At 41.7% G+C, this 24671-nt stretch overlaps 1 protein-coding gene across 2 annotated transcripts in view; it reads right to left on the bottom strand.

The window, feature by feature from the left end:
• Positions 1–24671, bottom strand: part of PCDH15 (protocadherin related 15) — a 2374726-nt gene that overhangs the window by 1112441 nt on the left and 1237614 nt on the right. For both annotated transcript variants that reach the window (XM_077258870.1, XM_077258871.1), the window contains one exon: positions 2417–2551. In XM_077258870.1, the coding sequence (XP_077114985.1) occupies positions 2417–2551 (135 nt within the window). The remainder of the gene's footprint in view (positions 1–2416; positions 2552–24671) is intronic.

Here is a 24671-nt window from a genome sequence, read left to right as displayed (position 1 = left end):
TCAAAAAGGGGACAAAAACTGAACTCGGAAATTATAGGCCAGTAAGCTTAACCTCTACTGTGGGTAAAATCCTGGAGGGCATTCTAAGGGATGTTATACTGGAGTATCTGAAGAGGAATAACCTCATGACCCAGTATCAACACTGGTTTACTAGGGACCGTTCATGTCAGACTAATTTATTCAGCTTCTATGAAGAGGTAAGTTCTGGACTGGACCAAGGGAACCCAGTAGATGTAGTGTATATGGACTTTTCAAAAGCTTTTGATACGGTGCCACACAAAAGGTTGATACATAAAATGAGAATAATGGGGATAGGGGAAAATATGTGTAAGTGGGTTGAGAGCTGGCTCAGGGATAGGAAACAAAGTGTGGTTATTAATGGAGCACACTCGAAGTGGGTCGCGGTTAGCAGTGGGGTACCACTGGGGTCAGTATTGGGCCCTCACATTCAGTGGCCAGTGTCAGGCAGCTGCTACAAAGGCAAATAAAATAATGGGATGTATTAAAAGAGACATAGATGCTCATGAGGAGAACATAATTTTACCTCTATACAAGTCACTAGTTCGACCACACTTAGAATACTGTGCACAGTTCTGGTCTCTGGTGTATAAGAAAGACATAGCTGAACTAGAGCGGGTGCAGAGAAGAGCGACCAAGGTTATTAGAGGACTGGGGGGTCTGCAATACCAAGATAGGTTATTACACTTGGGGCTGTTTAGTTTGGAAAAACGAAGACTAAGGGGTGATCTTATTTTAATGTATAAATATATGAGGGGACAGTACAAAGACCTTTCTGATGATCTTTTTAATCATAGACCTGAGACGGGGACAAGGGGGCATCCTCTACATCTGGAGGAAAGAAGGTTTAAGCATAATAACAGATGCGGATTCTTTACTGTAAGAGCAGTGAGACTATGGAACTCTCTGCCGTATGATGTTGTAATGAGTGATTTGTTACTTAAATTTAAGAGGGGACTGGATGCTTTTCTTGAAAAATATAATGTTACAGGGTATATACACTAGATTCCTTGATAGGGCGTTGATCCAGGGAACTAGTCTGATTGCCGTAGGTGGAGTCGGGAAGGAATTTTTTTCCCCAATATTGAGCTTACTCTTTGCCACATGGGTTTTTTTTGCCTTCCTCTGGATCAACATGTTAGGGCATGTTAGGTTAGGCTATGGGTTGAACTAGATGGACTTAAAGTCTTCCTTCAACCTTAATAACTATGTAACTATGTAACTATGAACAGTTTAATTACATGTAGGTACAAATATCAAGATTACCAGAATGTGGCTACACTGGCCATCTAGTACATCTTTTGTTTAGGCTAAGTTTCAGAAATGTATGGCATTACTTAATGTATTTTTAAGTGCCTAATAGTGTTGAGCGATACCGTCCGATACTTGAAAGTATTGGTATCGGATAGTATCGGCCGATACCCGAAAAGTATCGGATATCGCCGATACCGATACCCGATACCAATACAAGTCAATGGGACACCAAGTATCGGAAGGTATCCTGATGGTTCCCAGGGTCTGAAGGAAAGGAAACTCTCCTTCAGGCCCTGGGATCCATATTAATGTGTAAAATAAAGAATTAAAATACAAAATATTGATATACTCACCCGTCCGGAGGCCCCTGCACCTTACTGCTGTTAACCGGCAGCCTGCTTTGCTTAAAATGAGCGCGTTCAGCATCTTCCATGACGTCACGGCTTCTGATTGGTCGCGTGCCGCTCATGTGACCTCCACGCGACCAATCACAAGCCGCGACGTCATTCTCAGGTCCTAAATTCCTAGAATGAGGAGTTTAGGGCCTGAGAATGACGTCGCGGCTTGTGATTGGTCGCGTGGCGGTCACATGAGCTGCACGCGACCAATCAGAAGCCGTGACGTCATGGAAGGTGCTGAACGCGCTCATTTTAAGCAAAGCAGGTTGCCGGTTACTACCAGGGAGCGTCAGAGGGTGAGTATATCCCTATTTTTTATTTTAATTCTTTATTTTTTACATGGATATGGATCCCAGGGCCTGAAGGAGAGTTTCCTCTCCTTCAGACCCTGGGAACCATACACTGGGAACTTCCGATTCCGATTCCCGATACCACAAAAGTATCGGATCTCGGTATCGGAATTCCGATACCGCAAGTATCGGCCGAGACCCGATACTTGCGGTATCGGATTGCTCAACACTAGTGCCTAATCTTCACTGTCTTATACCCAGCATCAGCTATAGTGTCAATGTTTGATCAAAGGAAGCTTATAAAGGCATGGAAGTGTATTTATGGGTGGGGTTATGCCAAACATTGCAGCACATCTTCATTCTTTTAACTAGGAGCAAACTGGAGAGTCGGGCACAGCTGCTTGTAATGCATTATGTTTGTCAATTCGTAACTGATGAAAACACAAATGTACTCACTGAAAACGTATAAAGCTGCTGGCGTTCACGATCAACCGGCTGAAGCAATGTGAGATGTCGAGTGATACCGGTTTGCGTCACTGTGAAAACTGTACTGTAGTCTGTTAAGTATAGGTACAGCTGAGGATCTTTTGTCTGTAAAATAAAGCAGAGTACATGTAAGCACAATACAATTAACAGTATCAAGAGCCAAATATGTATTATATAGTATTCTACATGGCTGCTATTCTATAAAACTGTTTAAAACTGTATAAATATAAAACAATTTATTAGGAATCATTTACTAGATGATCTTTCTAATTTATATTGGCTGTATAACAGGAGCATAATGATTGGTCCATGTGGGAGAGGGGCCCTCCAATGCCAATTTCTCCTGGATGTGCATCCCGGAGATCAGAGATGAACATTCTGATGATAAAAAGGGGACCCATTGGCTGCCTGCACAGCAATAAACACTGCCCGGCCAATCAGAGGCCAGCAGCAGGTGTCTGCTTGCCCGTGTCAGGCGGCACAAGCCAGTGATGGCTTCTACACTGGTTATAAAGGAGGAAATTGCACGTCATAGGAGAATGTGCTGGAAATGAACCAATGGGGCTCAGGGTGAAGGGGTCATTAATAATTATACTAGGAAGGTGCCCAAGATTGGGTACATTTTTATAGCATGGGGGGTTGTTATTACTCGAAGGGTCCAGGATGAGGACATCATTACTGGAAGAAGCCCAGGATGAAGGATATTGTCACAGGAAGGGGCTAGGATGGGGAAATTATTACAGGAATGAGCCTGGAAGGGAAAATTATTATATGGGGCAAACATTTATATTTTTATAGCATTTAGAAAACTACAAGGGACTATACATTTGACCAACATGCAGGTGGGAGTACATGCCAAATTTTTTATTGGGGTACATCAGACTCTAGTTACTAAACTGTTGTTGACTAAGATTTGTCCTAAGTACTAACAATGGCTTGTAGTTATTTAAGCATGACAGTGTTAAGATAAGAGATGTTTAGTATGTAATAAAAATGATGTTTCAAGGAAATAAGAAATTTTAATTTTAGACATGCAATCGGACCCAACTATGATGAATATATGGATTTATGAATATCTATTAATATTGGCAAGACTAAAATGTTTACTTAATAATTAAGCTAGTATTTTATCTTCATAAACCAGAATAATTTATTTATTTACCAAAGATGGTATCCTAAAAAGAACTCGTCGGTGTCACCATGTTAAATTGTGTAATAACAATTCTGGAGCATCTTCTCCCAAAACTATGCGTTATGCTAATGTTTTGCTTCTCTTCCTAAAAAATGCATGAATAAATTGACAATCGGGTATTACCAGATGCACCTACACTCTCTGATATAGTCTAATCAGGGCTCACTGTGTGGGAGAACATCAATTTAACAAAGAGAATAATAATAATAATATTTATTTTTATACAGCACTATCATATTCAGCCGCACTTTACAGTTTGCACAGTTTATCATCGCTGTCCCCAATGGGGCTCACAATCTAAATTCCCTATCAGTAAGACTTTGGAATGTGGGAGGAAACAAATGCTAACCACTGAGTTATTAGTTTATTTATAAATATTCACAAGGAAAAGTAAGGGAATAGCACAAAGCAGAGGTGTAAGAAAAATGCTCCACAGATTTACTGCTCCACAAATATGCCTGGAAAGCAGAACTACATTTTTCCTAATCAACTTTTGATCAGCAATTTCTACTGGCTAATGTCTTTTTATTTTAGTATTTCACTGCTTGTTTTATTTTCCTAGTAACATACTATATTCTGTGTATAGCTGAGTTCTCATGTTTTCATCAATTTTATAAAATCGTGACTAAAACATTTTGGCTTTACTGTGATCACGGATAAAACCTGAAGTTCAACTGAAATATGTCAATGCATCTAAAAAAGCTAAATATTTTCCACAAGTGTATTGCATAATATGGAAAAATATTGAAAAACATTACCAGTCCCAAAGCAGTATTAACCCCTTTCTGACATTTCCAGTACATGTACATCATGATCGGGAAGGACTTCCCAAGCAATACAGTGCATATATGTCATGGTGGTCACCCACGCACAGGGGGATGTGAGTTGGTGATCACTGTCAGCTGTCAGCTGATTTGGACAGCTGACACCCAGCTCTCAGTCCCAGGAACGATGCCCACAATGCTCCCAGCACTTTAACCCCTAAAAGCTGCAATTGGTATGATTGAAGCATTTAGAGAACAAGCAGAGTGACGAAAGACCATCTGCCCTTATATTAGAGACTATGTGACATCATCACAGGGTCCCGATCATTGCCATGGTGATCCATGACATCCAGGTCACCAGGCACTAGCAAGTTAGTTAGATCATGCACGGTGCCTGATCTAACAAACTTGTGAATGCAGCACTGACAGGTATAGCAATGCTGCTATAGCACTCCGTACCTCCTGAGTCTTGCCGCATTCCTAAGCAGTACTGTATAGCCTCAGTTGAGTTATTTCTATATTCATCAAAAATTGTGTGACAAATTTTTTGTGCCATTTTTACCCATTTCCCCATGTGAAAATATAAAATCTGGGGCTAAAACACAATTTTGCTGGTAAAAATATAAAATTATGTGACCCACGTGTATTGTCAATATGATCACTGCACCCCTAGATGAATTAATCGAGAGGTGTAGTTGGCAAAATGGGGTCTCTTATGGGGGTTCTGCTGTGCTGGCACCCCAGGGACTCTGTCAATGACATGGCACCCTCAAACCATTCCAGCAAAATGTGAACTCCAATATAAGTTTCTTCCCTTCTGAGCTTTGCACTGTGCCGCAAAAGTAGTTTTGACCACATATGGCGTAGTAGTGTACTATGGAGAAATTGCATAACTTTGGGATCAATTTTCTACTGCTATCCATTTGAAAAAAAATTGGCACTAAAATAACATTTTTGTTGGAAAAATGTGATTTATTTTCACTGCTCTGTGTTATAAACACATGTGAAGCATCTGGGGATTCAAGGTGCTCACCACACATCCAGATACATTATGGGGTATAGCTTCCAAAATGGTGTCACTTGTGGGGGTTTTCCAATGTTTAGACACATCAGTCGCTCTCAAAACAAGACATGACACTGGGAGACCATTACATCAATGTCTGCATTCCAAAACATCACTCCTTCTTTTCTGAGCCCTGCCATGAGTCTAAACATCCTTTTACCTCCACATATAGGTATATGTGTACTTAGAAGAAATATCTCAACAAATTTGCTGGTGCAATTTCTCCTTGTGAAACGCAAAATTTGCGGCTAAAAAATATTTTTGTGGGGAAAATGTGATTTTTTAATTTTCACTGCTCAATGTTACAAACTTCTGTGAAGCACCTGGGGGTTAAAATTGCTCACCACACATCTAGATAAGGTCCCTGAGGGGCCTAATTTCCAAAATAGTGTCATTTTTGGAAACAAACTTACAAAAATAGACTTGGCACCCTCACACAAGCCCAGCAAAAACTGAACTTCAATATGGTGCTAATTCCCTTTTGAGCTTTGCACTGTACCTCAAAAGTAGTTTTCGACCACATATGGGATATTGGCATACTCAGGGAAAATTAGACAATAAATTTTGGGTTCCATTTTCTCCTTTTACCCTTGCGAAAATAAAAAAAATTGGGGCTAATATAACATTTTTGTGGGGAAAATGTGATTTTTTTATTTTCACAGGTCAATGTTATAAACTTCTGTGAAGCACCTGGGGGTTCGAGGAGCTCACCACACATCTACATAAGTTCCCTGAGGGGTCTAATTTCCAAAATAGTGTCATTTTTATGCAGTTTCCACTGTTTAGGCACATCAGAGGCTCTCCAAACGAGACATGGCATCCACTATTTAATCCAGCAAATTTTACATTTAAAAAGTCAAATGACACTTCTTCCCTTCTGAGCCATGCCGCGTGCCCACCCAGTGGTTTTCCCCAACATGTAGGGTGTCATCATGCTCATGAGAAATTGGTCAACAAATTTTGGTTTATTGTTTTTTCCTGTTACTCTTCCAAATATATTGGGTCTAAATTAAAATTTTTGTGACATAAAGTTAAATGTTCATTTGCTGGTCAACTTTTAACCTTTATAACTTCCTAACAAAAAAAAATATGTTTCAAAAGTTGTTGCTGATGTAAAAAAAGTGCTGATGTAAAGTTGAGCTGTGAGAAATGTTATTTATTAACATTAATAAATGATATTTATTTTGTGTGATATAACTCTTTGATTTAAGAGTATAAAAATTAAATATTGAAAATGTCAAAATTTTCAACATTTTTGTCAAATTTCCATTGTCTTTACAAATAAACATAAGTCACATCGAATAAATGTTACCCCTATCATAGATTACAATATATCTTGAAAAAACATTCTCAGAATCAGTGGGATCCGTTGAAGCATTCCAGAGTTAATACCACAAAAATTTACACTGATGAGAATTGTAAAATTTGTCCTGGTCATGAAGGTGTAGACAGGCATGAGTGCGAAGGGAGGAATTGGTTACATTTGCTTCAAACCAATTTGCAGGACTACAAAATTACTGGAAATGTAAAAATGCAGTTATTGCTATACAAGATGTCACACCAGAAACTGAAGAAAAATGGTCATATGCTATAATCACTTATATAAATGTAATATTGGATGATTTTCCTCAATAAAAAATGTCTAGTATTTTGACTCAATTGTTTGATTTGGTTCTCTTTACTTTTAGGACTTCTGATGTAGTTTTTCATCAAATTTATGCAGAAATATGGAAAATTCTAAAGGGTTCAAAAACATTCAAACACATTTATATAATTAACATATCTCTTAGTAATTCCTACTGGGACCTCCCCAGATAGCTCAAGAAAATGCTTATGCCTGACCAAAGCGATTATTGGAAGAGATAAGTGAATCTGCCAAAATATGGCATATTAGCTCAAATTTGGAAAGTAAATTTGTATCAAATGTGTTCAGTTCAAATTGAATTTGCAGAAAAAACACAGCATTGATGCTATTTGTGAACAAAGACTAGCTGTTGAAACAAAAACAGATTTGATTTCATAAAAACTCCTGACTGTTCTACAGCTAAAACACTGTGGAACTTTGTAATTTGGGGGTATTTTTTTCTCATTACATAGAGTGGAAAATTCATAAAAAATACAGCAAAATGAAATAACCAAAAAAGATTGCTATTGAGTCATGTGGTGCCAACACCTGCATAAAACATAAAGATTAAAAGCAGTAGAAAAAATGCTGCTTTACACTACGTGTGAACATGACCTCAGTGCTATATGTTCATTCAAAATTTTTATGAGTTTAATAGAGAAAAAAGTTAATCACAACATGTTGTTACACCGTTTACTGATCAAAATATATAATCTATTCACTGTGTTGTACAGATTGTTATGATTACAGTGATGCCAAATATGTCTGTGTTATTTGCTCATTTGTATTGATCATTTATTTTTAAGTGTGTTGCAAATTTTAATATTGTAACTGTTTTTCATTATTTTTTAGGAAGAAAAAAATGTCTGACCTCTAAAATACAGCTAAATAAAAAAATGCTCTGGTATATATATATAAGTAGCTCTAGGTACCAGTACAATTTGCCTGTAATTCAGAAGAATGCAATGCCCTTTTAAGTAGAGAAAATTGACTACTCTAGTCAGTATAGGCTACGGCTCATTGGCTTTGCTACTGCCTACAATGATTTGGGTTGAATGTTGGAATCCCAATGAGACCAGACTTCAAGAGAAGAATGAGTGTCACGGTTTCACTTCTCAGTGTATCTGGGATGCAGTTACTGACAGCTCAGCCAACTAATCTGGTACAGGTGTGTGCTGAAGCTTTCAGTACTTTTATTGACATCTCAGCTATCTTATTTGGTACAGGGGTGGGCGGAGATGTCAGTGTGTTGATTGACAGCTTGAATATCCAATCTGAGACTGGGAGGCGTCAGCTGTCTCCAAGTGTTCATTATCCCAGGTGATTGCCATACTACTTAACTGAGCTGTTTCTCCCAGACCTCTGCCATATGTACATTCAGCTAGTGAGGTTTGTGCTCCTGTGCCTTGAGTTCTGTAAGCTTGATCTTTTGCTGCCTGACCTTAGACTTCATTCTGACCATCCGTCTGTATAACCCCTTCTGCTCTGATCTGTTATCCTCCTGATATTCTGATCTCGGAACTTTACCTGACCACGCTTTTGTCTCTTCCTTCTGCTAATGACATACCCTCCTGGCTTCTGACCTTGGACTCCTTGACTATTCTAACTCACGGCTTGGCTGAGAAGTGACTAGCGTCACAATGAGTTATTTAATTAAATGTAAGAATTTATATATAAGAGAGATGGTAGCTCTATTCCACTAGAATCACGGTAGGAAAAACTATGGAGCAGTGAAGATGGCATGAGTCACATTGCACAGAGGGAGTGGAAGTCACTCAGGTTATTAACCTGACCAGGACAGCAGGACAGCAGGACAGCTCCTTCAAACCAAGACTTTCCTTCTGAATCTTGGACGGTTAGGAGCTACGTCAAATCAACATTTGCCTTTAAAGTTGTTTGGTGAGTTGCAGGCTTGTAGGAATCTTGATGTCATATTTATATATGTGTTCAAAAAGTTATATGGAGTAAAGAAAAGAGCCTGAAACTTCCCACAAATTGATATATTTAGTAGTCTTGATGCAATCTTTCCTTCTCTACTTAGTTTTTATCTTGTGGCTCACTGTGCTTATTTTTTTTTAACAAAACAGATTTGTTGCAAAAGCAGCAAGCCACTCAGATAAAAAAAAAACTATCTATGATTTGCAAGATAGGAACTATCAGGAAATAAAGATGTGAAAAAAATTACACTGCTTGGCAAAAATTGATAGTTATGGGAATGATCTTTTTCACCTCGAGGTATATTTTATAGCAAACTTTTATTTAACTCAAAATCAATTTATTTTGAGTCACAAACTTTCTGCATTTTGAAAAAGCAAACAAAATATTACATGTAGCTGAAAGACCACATCATCTACAGTAGATATAGGAAATGCTGGTAAAATTTAAACAATATGGAGAGCTTTAGCCCCTTAGTGACCAAGCTATTTTTTTAAAAATATGACATCTGTCACTTTATGTAGTAATAACTCTGGAATGCTTCAAAATATCCCATTGATTTTGAGATTGTTTTTTCATGCCACATTATAATTTATGATAATAGTAAATTTAAGTTGATATGTTCTACGTTTTGTTATAAAAATATCAGAAATTTGACCACATTTTTTAAAAATTCGCAATTTTCTAATTTTGAATGATTATCCCTTTAATCCAGACAAGTCATGCTACACAAACACATTAATAAATAACATTTCCCTAATGTCTGCTTTACATCAGCACCAGGATTAATAATACAGCAGCTATTTTTCATTTTTTCAAAGAAATTTACAAAGCTTATTTTTTTATGGACCTGTTCAGTTTGGAAGTGACTTTGGGGGTCCTATATATTGAAAGCACCCAAAAGTTAAATCATTTAAAAAAATTCTTCAATGTATTAAAAATTGCTTTCAGGTAGTTTATGAACCCTTCAGGTGCTTTTCAGGAATTAATGCAAAGTGGCATAACAAGAATGAAAAAGTAGATTTTTACCACCTAAATGTCGCTAACTTCTGAACAATCCATTATAGCCGGCAGCCATTATCTGGCTATGAACTGTAAAGGCAAACATCAGGACCACATGATCAAGATCTTAGGGTGCCACTGGGATTGAAGAGAAAGCACCTACACTCTGTTAGCCATTTAGACGCTGTAGTCATTATTGACAGCATCATCTAAGGGGTTAAACGGCCATGGTCGGTGCCAACACTGATCATAGCTGATGCAAGATGTAATGGTGGTCATTAAGGGGTTAGATAGCACATATGTAAGCAATGTCAGCATCCTAAGATCACATCATCTAGGGGAAAATGGCCATCAGAATGGACCCCAACTCCAGATTGACCTAAGTAGTTAACAAAAAACTGCAAAGCATGCTCAATCAAGCCCCATATACAGTACAGAGCAAAAGTTTGGACACCTTCTCATTTAAAGATTTTTTCTGTATTTTCATGACTATGAAAATTGTAAATCCACACTGAAGACATCAAAACTATGAATTAACACATGTGGAATTATACACTTAACAAAAAAGTGTGAAACAACTGAAAATATGTCTTATATTCTAGGTTCTTCAAAGTAGCCACCTTTTGCTTTGATGACTGCTTTGCACACTCTTGGCATTCTCTTGATGAGCTTTAAGAGGTAGTCAATGGAAATGGTTTTCACTTCACAGGTGTGCCCTGTCAGGTTGAATAAGTGGGATTTCTTGCCTTATAAATGGGGTTGGAACCATCAGTTGTGTTGAGCAGAAGTCTGGTGGATACACAGCTGATAGTCCTACTGAATAGACTGTTAGAATTTGTATTATGGCAAGAAAAAAGCAGCTAAGTAAAGAAAAATGAGTGGCCATCATTACTTTAAGAAATGAAGGTCAGTCAGGCCGAAAAATTGGGAAAACTTTGAAAGTATTCCCAAGTGCAGTGGCAAAAACCATCAAGCGCTACAAAGAAACTAGCTCACATGAGGACCGCCCCAGGAAAGGAAGACCAAGAGTCACCTCTGCTTCTGAGGATAAGTTTATCCGAGTAACCAGCCTCAGAAATCGCAGGTTAACAGCAGCTCAGGTTAGAGACCAGGTCAATGCCACACAGAGTTCTAGCAGCAGTAACATCTCTACAACAACTGTTAAGAGGAGACTTTGTGCAGCAGGCCTTCATGGTAAAATAGCTGCTAGGAAACCACTGATAAGTACAGGCAACAAGCAGAAAAGACTTGTTTGGGCTAAAGAATGCAAGAAATGGACATTAGACCAGTGGAAGTCTGTGCTTTGGTCTGATGAGTCCAAAATTGAGATCTTTGGTTCCAACCACTGTGTCTTTGTGCGATGCAGAAAAGGTGAACGGATGGACTCTACATGCCTGGTTCCCACCGTGAAGCATGGAGGAGGAGGTGTGATGGTGTGGGGGTGCTTTGCCGGTGACACTGTTGGGGATATATTCAAAATTGAAGGCATACTGAACCAGCATGTCTACCACAACATCTTGCAGCGGCATGCTATTCCATCCGGTTTGCGTTTAGTTGGACCATAATTTATTTTTCAACAGGATAATGACCCCAAACACACCTCCAGGCTGTGTAAGGGCTATTTGACCAAGGAGGAGAGTGATGAGGTGCTATGCCAGATGACCTGGCCTCCACAATCACCAGACCTGAACCCAATCGAGATGGTTTGGGGTGAGCTGGACCGCAGAGTGAAGGCAAAAGGGCCAACAAGTGCTAAGCATCTCTGGGAACTCCTTCAAGATTGTTGGAAGACCATTTACGGTGACTACCTCTTGAAGCTCATCAAGAGAAAGCCAAGAGTGTGCAAACAAGTCATCAAAGCAAAAGGTGGCTACTTTGAAGAACCTAGAATATAAGACATATTTTCAGTTGTTTCACACTTTTTTCTTAAGTATATAATTCCACATGTGTTAATTCATAGTTTTGATGCCTTCAGTGTGAATTTACAATTTTCATAGTCATGGAAATACAGAAAAATCTTTAAATGAGAAGGTGTGTCCAAACTTTTGCTCTGTACTGTATAAAAAGAATAATTATTCATTACTATTGCACTAGTGACAACCTTTAGAACTCCAAAGAATAGGCTATGTACAACAGAACAGATAATAGTATAGCATAAAAAAACAGAGAATCAAACAACTAATAAGTATGAGGTTATGTTCCCTCATAGGGTATTTATTTCAGTAGAATTGAATTCCACTTATATTTTTGCAAAAAATACATATTCTCCAGAATAGATTTTTTGTCATTCACTACACTCAAAATCAAGAAAATGACAGCTAGCTGAGCAATAGAAGGCTGACAAAAGGCTAAAGAACATGAACAAATAATACTCAGGCCACCTCTGCTGTTCATTTTCCTCATACTGTTCTTGTTGTCTCTTCTAATTGCAACTATGCACTGAAATCCCAGGCCTCTTCACACTTAGCCGGGACTTCCAGGCACAACAAGGCCTAGGAATGTGTGTCATAAGGTTATGAAGTGCCCCGGAAACTTATTGGGTGCATTCAAGGCCGTGACTTCTGGCCACAACTAAGTTCAGGACATCTCAAAAGGTTGCTACATTGCTTCATGAACTTACAAGATGCATCTTGGGCCTAGTCACAGGTTTCAGAAAAGAGTGGCAGTATGTAAAAGCAACATGGACCATATGAGACAGCTACAGTGTGTAGCAGTGAAGGTGGCTGGAGAGGAGAGTGGTAAGGTTCATGTAAAGAGGCATTTACTTCACAAAGAATAAATTCACTCTGTGAATCAAATTTACTGGTAAAAAACACGCAATTTCACTAATTCAAATATTGTCAAATCAGATAATTTTTAACAGAAAAGCCTAGGTAATGAAGAGGCTGACCTATCAAAAATGAGGACAACCTGTTATATGTACCATTCCAAAGGGTATTAAAAATGATGTTCCTAATTCACATCACCCTATTCAGTTGTAATTGTGTACATGTTCTGCAAACAACTCTTAAACCAGAAAAAGTTTGTGCTTTTTTGCCTTTTAACGGCTTTTGTATATTTTATGGATCTCTATTGATATTTTTGTAGTACCTCAGTATATTAACCCCATTCTGACATTGAATGTAATATTCCGTCAATTTCCCCTGGGCCTATTTGACCAGGGACAAAATATTATGTAATCGCGGTTGGCCGAAAACAAGGGGGGTGCGTAGACAATTGCCGCCAGGTGTCAGCAGATTCTGACACCGGACACTAGGTGCCTGGTGTGGTCACAGACTGCTCCCAGCACTTTAGCACTCCCAGCATGATTGCTGCAGTCTGAAAGCCGGCAGAGGGATGACAGCCCCTCTGCCTTTGGATCGGAGGCCCAACGGTGTGGCTTAGGGTCCAGATCATTGCCATGGTGACCCAATATCATCATGACAACATACAGGTCACCAGACCTAGAAAACTTGCTGATCATGGCCAGTGCATGATGGGCAAGTTTGTCTGTCAGTGCAGAGGTGACAGTTTCTATAGCATGAAGATACAGCTTCATCTCCATGCTATAGAGGTGATAATCCTGCCAAAAATGATTGTTCCATATTGGGACAAAGTAAAAAAGTTAGGAAAAAGTAAAACAATATTTTTTAATAATTGTAAAAATATTTATAAAACATCAAAAATAATAATAAAAAAATCTAAATATATTCTATCTGTAAATAAATATTTGAATTAAAAAAATATAAACAATAAATGTACATATATTTTGTCCGCAATAACCCAACCTATAAAATTGTCCCGCTAGTTAACACCTTTAGTGAACACCATAAAAAGGCAAAAAACAATGCTTTATCATCATACCGCTGAACAAAAATTGGAATAACATGAGATCAAAAAGACAGCTAAAAATAAACATAAAACCACTAAAAAATTCATCTTGTACTGCAAAAAACAAGCTGCCATAGTGCTCAATCAGAGGAAAAATATAAAAAATTATAGCTCTCACAATAAAATAAAGCATTGCAAAAATAATTATTTTTTCTATAAAATAGTTTTTATAGTATAAAAGCACCAAAACATAAAAAAACGATATAAATGAGGTTCCGCTGTAATCCTACTGACCCGAAGACAAACCTGCCTTATCAATTTTACCACACGCAGAATGGCATAAACCCCCTCCAAAAATAAATTCCTGAATTGCTGGTTTTTGTTCATTCTGCCTCCCAAAAATAGGAATAGAAAGCGATCAAAATATGTCATGTGCCTGAAAATGGTACCAATAAAAACGTAAACTACTCTAAAAAAAAAAAAACAAGCCCTCACATGACTCTGTCGACCAAAATATGGAAAAATTATAGCTCTCAAAATGTGGTAATGCAAAATCTACTTTTTGCAATAAAAATCATTAGTGATGAGCGAGTGTACTTGTTGCTCGGGTTTTCCTGAGCAAGCTCAGGTGATCTCCTATTATTTGTTAGTAGGGTTGAGCGAAATAGATCGGTCATTTTCATAAATCGCCGACTTTTGGCAAAGTCAGGTTTCGTGAAACCCGACCCGATCCTAGTGTGTGGTCGGCCACACGGTCAGTGATCTTCGCGCCAAAGTCGCGTTTTGTATGACGCTTTCAGCGCCTTTTCTCAGCCAATGAAGGTGGTTGCAGAGTGTGGGCAGCGTGATGACATAGTTCTCGGTCCCCACCATCTTAGAGAATGGCATGGCAGTGATTGGCTTGCTCTCTGCGGCATCACAGGGGCTATAAAGGGGCGTGCACGCCGACCACCATCTTACTGCTGCCGAGCTGAGCATAGGGAGAGGTTGGTGCCGCTTCGACAGAAGCAGGGATAGCGTTAGGCAGGGTACATTAACCCCCAAACTGCTTGTGCTGTAGCGATTTCCACTGTCCAACACCACCTTTTCTTTGCAGGGACAGTGGAGGTTAGATTTTTCTTCATCAGCTCTGTAGCTTATTGGGCTGCCCTAGAAGGCTCCCTGATAGCTGCATCGCTGTTTGTACGCCGCTGTGCAAAGCAAGTGCTTTTTTAAAAGCACAAATCGTGTTGCTCCTTCCTTTCTGCACAGCTATCTTGTTTGTTTGTCCACACTTTTGTGTGCAGCAGTCCTTTTTATTGCTGCCCGCCATACTTTTCTGAGATTATTGTAGGGAGATAGTAATTGTAGTACAGTCCCTTTTTTTTTTTTTTTTTTTTTAATATATCTTCCAGCCACTTTCTGCCCCTGAAACTGTGTAGTGTAAAACAGTGGGCCTGTATTTTTCCGCACTGTCCCACACCTAAAAAGGCAGATTTATATTGCCAATCAGTGCATCTGCGCCAATCCTGTCTGTGGTATCTCTGTCAGTCATTTTCTGCCACAGAAACTATACTGTAATACAGTGGGCCAGATTGATTCACTAGTCTCCCAAAAACAAAAAAAGGGAGATTAATATTGCCAAATCTGTGCATCTGTGCATCTGTGTTAGTCCTGTCTGTGTTATCATGAGGTCAGTCTTTTCTGCTACAGAAACTATACTGTAATCCAGTGGGCCAGATTTATTCACTAGTCTCCCAAAAACAAAAAAAAGGGAGTTTATTATTGCCAAATCTGTGCATCTGTGCCAGTCCTGTCTGTGGTATCTCTGTCAGTCATTTTCTGCCACAGAAACTATACTGTAATACAGTGGGCCTGATTTATTCACTAGTCTCCCCCCCAAAAAAGGAAGATTAATATTGCCAAATCTGTGCATCTGTGCCAGTCCTGTCTGTGGTATCTCAGTCTGTCATTTTCTGCCACAGAAACTATACTGTAATACAGTGGGCCAGATTTATTCACTAGTCTCCCCCCCAAAAAAGGAAGATTAATATTGCCAAATCTGTGCATCTGTGCCAGTCCTGTCTGTGGTATCTCAGTCTGTCATTTTCTGCCACAGAAACTATACTGTAATACCGTGGGCCAGATTTATTCACTAGTCTCCCAAAAACAAAAAAAAGGGAGTTTATTATTGCCAAATCTGTGCATCTGCGCCAGTCCTGTCTGTGGTATCTCTGTCAGTCTTTATCTGCCACAGAAAATATACTGTAATACAGTGGGCCAGATTTATTCACTAGTCTCCCATAAACAAAAAAAGGGAGATTAATATTGCCAAATCTGTGCATCTGCGCCAGTCGTGTCTGTGGTATCTCTGTCAGTCATTTTTTGCCACAGAAACTATACTGTAATACAGTGGGCCAGATTTATTTAGCACTCACCCACACATAAAAAGGGAGATTTATATTCACAACAAGTTAACATACACCTTCTACCTTGTTTTTCAGTACCATATAACGGTTGTTAGTTTGGTTACATTTTTCCAAGAATGAGGAAGGTTGGTGGAAGAGGTTGTGGCCATGGGCGGTCATTGCCATCTGGTAATGCTGATGGTGGTGTGTTGTGAACTCTGTTTTTGGGCTCCCTCTTGTGGTCACAAGTGGTACTGTGTGAGTGCTGTCTTTGGGCTCCCTCTGGTGGCTCTTTGTGTCATTCTGCAGGTCTGAGGCTGGATCAGCTGTCTCGTTATCTGTTAGCTGGTTTCCTATTTAACTCACCTGGACTTTCAGTGTTTGCCTGCTGTCGATGTATTCAGTGCTATTTTGATCTCTCCTGAATTCCTTCGCTATCAGTCTCTTCAAGAGAAGCTAAGTTTTCTGTTTGGTTATTTTTTGCTCATCAGTGTTCAATATGTTTTTTGGTTATTTACTTGTCCTTGTCCAGCTTGCTAATATGTGATTTCCTTGCTTGCTGGTAGCTCTAGGGGTCTGAGTTTCTCCCCCCACACCGTTAGTTGGTGTGGGGGTTCTTGAATTCTCAGCGGGGATATTTTGTATAGGGTTTTTTACTTACCGCACAGTTCCCTGCCTGTCTTCTACTATCTAGTATTAGTGGGCCTCATTTGCTGAATCTGTTTTCATTTCTATGTTTTGTATTTTCCCCTTACCTCACCGTTATTATTTGTTGGGGGCTTCCTATATCTTTGGGGTAATTTCTCTGAGGCAAGTGAGGTCTTATTTTCTCTATAGGGGTAGCAAGTTTCTCAGGCTGCGTCGAGACGTCCAGGAATTTAGGCACGTTCACCGGCTACCTTTAGTGTGTTTGTTAAGATCAGGTTTCGGTCAGTCCAGTTACCACCTCCCTAGAGCTTGTTCTATGTTCAGTAACTTAGCTAGTCTATTCTGTGATCCTCAGCCACTAAGGATCATAACAGTACAGCAGGCCTAAAAGTGTTTAATGCATCGCAGAAGTGGGATAAGAGAAGTCCTGAGTACAATTTTTTTTTCCTCTCCCTTTGCTGCAGTCTGTCCAGCTTCTCTCATCCTCTTAATCTCTGGGTGGCTTTGAGTTCAGCTGCAGACATGGATATTCAGAGTCTGACTTCTAGTGTGGATCATCTTGCTGCAAGGGTGCAAAGCATTCAGGATTTTGTTGTTCACAGTCCTATGTCTGAGCCAAAAGTACCTATTCCTGAGTTGTTTCCTGGAGATAGATCTAGGTTTCTGAATTTTAAGAATAATTGTAAATTATTTCTTTCTTTGAGACCTCGTTCCTCTGGTGATTCCACTCAGCAAGTTAGAATTGTTATCTCCCTGTTACGTGGCGACCCTCAAGATTGGGCTTTCTCCCTGGTGCCAGGAGATCCTGCATTGCTGAATGTGGATGCGTTTTTTCTGGTGCTTGGACTGCTTTATGAGGAACCTAATCTTGAGAACCAGGCAGAAAAGGCCTTGCTGGCTCTCTCTCAGGGCCAGGATGAAGCTGAGGTGTATTGTCAAAAATTTCGGAAATGGTCGGTGCTTACTCAATGGAATGAGTGTGCCCTGGCTGCAAATTTCAGAGAAGGTCTTTCTGAAGCCATTAAGAATGTTATGGTGGGGTTCCCCACGCCTGCAAGTCTGAATGACTCAATGGCTTTGGCCATTCAGATTGATCGGCGTTTGCGGGAGCGCAAATCTGCGCACCATCTGGCGGTGTTTTCTGAACAGAGACCTGAGTCTATGCAATGTGACCGAGTTCTGACCAGAATTGAGTGGCAAAATCATAGACGTCAAAATGGGTTGTGCTTTTACTGTGGTGATTCAACTCATGTTCTCTCAGCATGCTCTAAGCGCGTAAAAAAATCGCTAAATCTGTCACCGTTGGTACTATACAGCCTAAATTCATTTTGTCTGTTATTTTAATTTGTTCTTTGTCATCCTACTCGGTTATGGCTTTTGTGGATTCTGGTGCTGCCCTGAACCTGATGGATTTGTCGTTTGCCAGGTGCTGTGGTTTTGTTCTGGAGCCTTTGGAATTCCCTATTCCACTGAGGGGAATTGATGCTACACCATTGGCTGAGAATAAGCCTCAGTATTGGACTCAAATGACCATGTGCATGACTCCTGTACATCAGGAGGTGATTCGCTTTCTTGTGCTGCATAATTTGCATGATGTTGGTAATCGGGAGTTGTTGGCTATGAAGTGGGCATTTGAGGAGTGGCGACATTGGCTCGAGGGAGCTAAGTGGTGGTCTTGACTGATCACAAAAATCTGATTTATCTCGAGTCTGCCAAGCGGCTGAATCCTAGACAGGCTCGTTGGTCGTTGTTTTTCTCCCGTTTCGATTTCGTGGTCTTGTACCTGCCTGGTTCGAAGAACGTGAAGGCTGATGCTCTTTCTAGGAGTTTTGTGCCTGACTCTCTGGGAGTTTCAGAGCCGGCTGGTATCCTCAGAGAGGGAGTGATTTTGTCTGCCATTTCCCCAGATTTGCGACGAGTGCTGCAGAAATTTCAGGCAGATAGACCTGACCGTTGCCCACCAGAGAGACTGTTTGTCCCAGATAGATGGACCAGCAGAGTTATTTCCGAGGTTCATTCTTCGGTGTTGGCAGGCCATCCTGGGATTTTTGGTACCAGAGATTTGGTGGCTAGGTCCTTCTGGTGGCCTTCCTTGTCGCGGGATGTGCGTTCCTTTGTGCAGTCCTGTGAGTTTGTGCTCAGGCTAAGCCTTGCTGTTCTCGTGCCAGCGGTTTGCTTTTGCCTTTGCCTGTCCCGAAGAGGCCTTGGATGCACATTTCCATGGATTTTATTTCGGATCTTCCAGTCTCTCAGAGAATGTCTGTCATCTGGGTGGTGTGTGATCATTTTTCCAAAATGGTCCATTTGGTGCCCTTGCCTAAGTTGCCTTCCTCCTCCGATTTGGTTCCTCTATTTTTTCAGAATGTGGTTCGCTTGCACGGCATCCCTGAAAATATTGTGTCTGACAGAGGATCCCAGTTTGTGTCCAGATTTTGGCGGATCTTTTGTGCTAAGATGGGCATTGATTTGTCTTTTTCGTCGGCCTTCCATCCTCAGACGAATGGCCAAACCGAGCGAACTAATCAGACCTTGGAAACTTATTTAAGATGTTTTGTTTCTGCTGATCAGGATGATTGGGTGACTTTTTTGCCATTGGCCGAGTTTGCCCTTAATAATCGGGCCAGTTCTGCTACTTTGGTTTTGCCGTTTTTCTGCAATTCTGGTTTTCATCCTCGTTTTTCCTCGGGTCAGGTTGAGCCTTCTGACTGTTCTGGGGTGGATTCTGTGGTGGATAGGTTGCAGCAGATTTGGAACCATGTGGTGAACAATTTGAAGTTGTCACAGGAGAAGGCTCAGCGCTTTGCCAACCGCCGTCGCGGTGTGGGTCCCCGACTTCGTGTTGGGGATTTGGTATGGCTGTCTTCTCGGTATGTTCCTATGAAGGTCTCCTCTCCTAAATTCAAGCCTCGCTTCATCGGTCCTTATAAGATTTTGGAAATCCTTAACCCGGTGTCATTTCCTTTGGACCTCCCAGCGTCGTTTGCCATTCATAACGTGTTCCATAGGTCTTTGTTGCGGAGCTATGTGGTGCCTGTGGTTCCTTCTGTTGAGCCCCCTGCCCCGGTGTTGGTTGAGGGCAAATTGGAGTACGTGGTGGAGAAGATCTTGGATTCTCGTATTTCTAGATGGAGGCTTCAGTATTTGGTTAAGTGGAAGGGCTATGGTCAGGAGGATAATTCCTGGGTTGTCGCCTCTGATGTTCATGCGGCCGATTTGGTTCATGCCTTCCATGTGGCTCATCCTGATCGCCCTGGGGGTTTTGATGAGGGTTCGGTGACCCCTCCTCAAGGGGGGGGGTACTGTTGTGAACTCTGTTTTTGGGCTCCCTCTTGTGGTCACAAGTGGTACTGTGTGAGTGCTGTCTTTGGGCTCCCTCTGGTGGCTCTTTGTGTCATTCTGCAGGCCTGAGGCTGGATTAGCTGTCTCGTTATCTGTTAGCTGGTTTCCTATTTAGCTCACCTGGACTTTCAGTGTTTGCCTGCTGTCGATGTATTCAGTGCTATTTTGATCTCTCCTGAATTCCTTCGCTATCAGTCTCTTCAAGAGAAGCTAAGTTTTCTGTTTGGTTATTTTTTGCTCATCAGTGTTCAATATGTTTTTTGGTTATTTACTTGTCCTTGTCCAGCTTGCTAATATGTGATTTCCTTGCTTGCTGGTAGCTCTAGGGGTCTGAGTTTCTCCCCCCACACCGTTAGTTGGTGTGGGGGTTCTTGAATTCTCAGCGTGGATATTTTGTATAGGGTTTTTTACTGACCGCACAGTTCCCTGCCTGTCTTCTACTATCTAGTATTAGTGGGCCTCATTTGCTGAATCTGTTTTCATTTCTATGTTTTGTATTTTCCCCTTACCTCACCGTTATTATTTGTTGGGGGCTTCCTATATCTTTGGGGTCATTTCTCTGAGGCAAGTGAGGTCTTATTTTCTCTATAGGGGTAGCAAGTTTCTCAGGCTGCATCGAGACGTCCAGGAATTTAGGCACGTTCACCGGCTACCTTTAGTGTGTTTGTTAAGATCAGGTTTCGGTCAGTCCAGTTACCACCTCCCTAGAGCTTGTTCTATGTTCAATAATTTAGCTAGTCCATTCTGTGATCCTCAGCCACTAAGGATCATAACAGTGGTGGTGGTGGTGCTGGTGGAGCATCGGGTGGTAGAGGGAAAATCAAAATAGCACCTAAGTCTCTAGTTGTTGAGCCAGCATCATCGTCCGGCTACACAAGGCCTCGAACGCTACCTTTTCTCGGAGTAGGAAAACCGCTGTTAAAGCCGGAGCAGCAGGAAAAAGTTTTGGCTTTCCTTACTGACTCTGCCTCTAGATCTTTCGCCTCCTCTTCAGATAGTTCAAAATTGAAAAGTAGCCAGTCGTCGGTGGATGCTCCCGGTCAGGAACAAGTTGATTCCTTGTGTCCTTCCCCCAAAAAAACAATGAAGGATGCGTCAGGCGACACAACAGGTTACTCCATGGAGATCTTTACACATACCATGCCTGGGTTAGAAAGGGAAATAGTTAACAGCCCACTAGAAGATGATTCGGACATGGAGTGCACTGATGCACAGCCACAGCTAGATTGTCATGCTGTTCCATTGACTCACATCTGTCATGATCTCTGCAGGCAGAGATCATAGCAAGCCTATAGAGGGACAAGCTCTCGGAAGATGGAACTATACTGACCATGAACTAAGCCTGCCGCGCAACTAGAAATAGCCAGGTAGCATTTCCTATTTATCGCTAGATGCCCAGCTCTGGCCTAAGACCTAAATAGCTAGCAGAGGGAAATATAAGACCTGGCTCACCTCTAGAGAAATATTCCAAAGAAGACAGTAGCCCCCCACATATAATGACGGTGAGTTCAGATGAAACAACAAACGCAGCAGGAAAATAGTCTTAGCAAATTTGAGGTCCGCTTACTAGATAGCAGAAGACAGATAGTATACTTTCATGGTCAGCAGAAAAACACTAACAAAACACCATCCAGAGATTACCTTAAACTCTGGCATTAACTCATAACGCCAGAGTAGCAATCCCTGATCAACGAGAGCTTTCCAGACACAGTAACAAAACTTCCGCTGTGAACTGGAACAAATAGGCAAAACAAAACATGGACAAAAGTCCAACTTATCTAGTAGTAGTCTAGAAGCAGGAACAAGCACTGAGAGGCATCAGATAACATTGTTGACCGGCAAGAAACCACCAGAGAAATGAGCTTAAATAGCGACACCCACTACTGATGGAACCAGGTGAAACAGGAAAGAGGATGACAAGTCCAATTCCACAAGCGGCCACCGGGGGAGCCCAGAATCCAAATTCACAACACACATCACTACATTGCCCTCGCAGTGTACTGAGCCAGAAACTGACTCTGATGAGACGATGGTGCCCATTCCCGAACGTTATAGCACCTTACACGGTGACACAGAGATAGCTGAACATTAGATTGAAGAGGAGGTGATAGATGACCCAGTTGTTGACCCAGATTGGCAGCCATTGGGGGAAGAGGGTGCCGCTGGCAGTAGCTCAGAAGCGGAGGAGGAGGATCGGCAGCAGCCATCTACATCACATTTGCTTTCATCTGGCAGGCCCGTATCTGGCCAAAAAGTTTGGCAAAACCAAAACCAGTTTTAGGACAGCGTAGCCATCCAGTGAAAGTAACACAGCGTGCAATGCCTGAAAAGGTATTCCATAGTAGGAAGAGTGTAGTGTGGAAATTTTTTACCCAAGATCCGAATGATGAGTGCAAAGTTATCTGTAAGAAATGCTCAAAAAGCATTTAGCAGAGGGAAGAATCCTCACAATTTAAATACAACGTGCATGCTCAGACATGTAACCAGCATGCATTTGCAAGCCTGGAATAACTCCCAAACGTCCCCTACCGTTGGTGCACCTGCTCAGAATCCAGGTAGTCAGCAACACTACATCGCTTCCCCCACTGTAAGCCCACCGGTTAGAACAACAACAGCAGCAAATGTGGAGGTGTCGTCGCTAGGGCAAAGCAGTCAGGGAATCACAAGTTTATTGGTAGGAAACACAGCATGTAGGCCTACATCGAGAATACCATCACCAACCCTCTCTCAATCCGCCATGTCCACCACCACCACCACCGCAAGTCCCACCATATGCACCTCACCAGTCCAGCTCAACCTCCAAGAGACTCCCATTAGGAAAATAACTCACCCTCTCATCTGTGTACACAGGGTTTGAACACCCACATTGCTAGACTTATATCGTTAGAGATGATGCCCTACCGGTTGGTAGAAAGCGAAGCTTTCAAAGCCTTGATGGCCTACGCAGTACCATGCTATGAGCTACCCAGTCGACACTTCTTTTCGAGAAAAGCCATCCCAGCCCTCCACCAGCATGTCAAAGACCGCATTCTCCATGCACTGAGGCAATCAGTCAGTAGAAAGGTGCACCTCACAACTGATGCATGGACCAGCAGGCATGGTCAGGGGCATTGCGTGTCCATCACGGCACACTGGGTTAATGAGGTGGATGCAAGGTCCACAGGCGACAGCCACAGTGGGACAGTTCTGCCTAGCCCACGGTCTAGGAAACAGGTGGCTGTAGGCGTTCGCCATTCCTCCTCCTCCTCCTCTTCCAGTCGAAGCGAAAGCTCATCCACAGAGCGCAGTTGCACGACCACTCCATCCGCAGCTGCCAGTGTTGCACACAAGGTGTCCCATTATGGAACAGCTAGTGGTAAGCGTCAGCAGGCTGTGTTAGAAATGAAGTGTTTGGGCGACAACAGACACACCGCGGAAGTTCTGGCCGAGTTCTTGCAGCAAGAAACTCAGACAGGCTGGGCAGTGTACAACTTGAGGCAGGCAACATAGTCAGTGATAACGGGAGGAATTTTATGGCTGCCATAGCCCTTTCAGAACTGAAACACATACCTTGCCTGTCTCACACCTTGAACCTGGTGGTGCAGTGCTTCCTGAAAAGTCATCCGGGGTTACCAGCCCTGCTCCTCAAGGTGTGATGACTTTGCTCTCACATCCGCCGTTCGCCCGTACACTCCAGCCGTATGCAGAACCATCAGCGATCGTTGAAGCTTCCCCAGCACCGCCTAATAATCGACGTTGCAACAAGGTGGAACTCTACACTGCACATGCTTCAGAGGCGTGCTGTCATGTATTTGTGGGAGGATACACATACACGGGCATGCAGTTGGATGGCAGACATGGAGTTGTCTGGTGTGCAGTGGTCGAAGCTCCAAGACCTCTGTCAAGTCCTTCAGTGTTTTGAGGAATGCACATGGCTGGTCAGTGCGGATGACGCCATCATTAGCATGAGCATCCCACTAATGCGTCTGCTGATGCAAAGTTTGACGCACATTAAGGAGCAGGCGTCTGCAGCTGAGAAGGAGGGAAGCCTTGATGACAGTCAGCCATTGTCTGCTCAGGGAAGTCTCGGGGATGAGGTTGCGGACAAAGAGGAGGAAGAGGAGGAAGATGGGGATGATTATTTATGGGAGGAGGAAGCTTCTCAGGGGGGAATAGAAACTGTTGGTGGTGCAAGGTCAGGTACAGGTTTTTTGCGGGAGACAAGTGATGTGGATTTGGCAGAAAGTGCTCCTCAACCCAGCACAAGCATTGATTTGACACCTGGAACATTGGCCCACATGGCTGATTATGCCTTGCGTATCCTAAAAAGGGACCCCTGCATTATCAAAATGATGACCGATGACGATTACTGGTTGGCCTGCCTCCTGGATCCACACTATAAAGGGAAATTGCAAAATATCATGCCACATGAGAACCTTGATCAAATATTGGCTACCAAACAAGCAACTCTTGTAGACCATT

The sequence above is a fragment of the Ranitomeya variabilis genome, chromosome 4 (assembly GCF_051348905.1).
Source record: "Ranitomeya variabilis isolate aRanVar5 chromosome 4, aRanVar5.hap1, whole genome shotgun sequence".
NCBI lineage: Eukaryota > Metazoa > Chordata > Amphibia > Anura > Dendrobatidae > Ranitomeya > Ranitomeya variabilis.
This window is presented reverse-complemented; position numbering and strand designations above follow the sequence as displayed.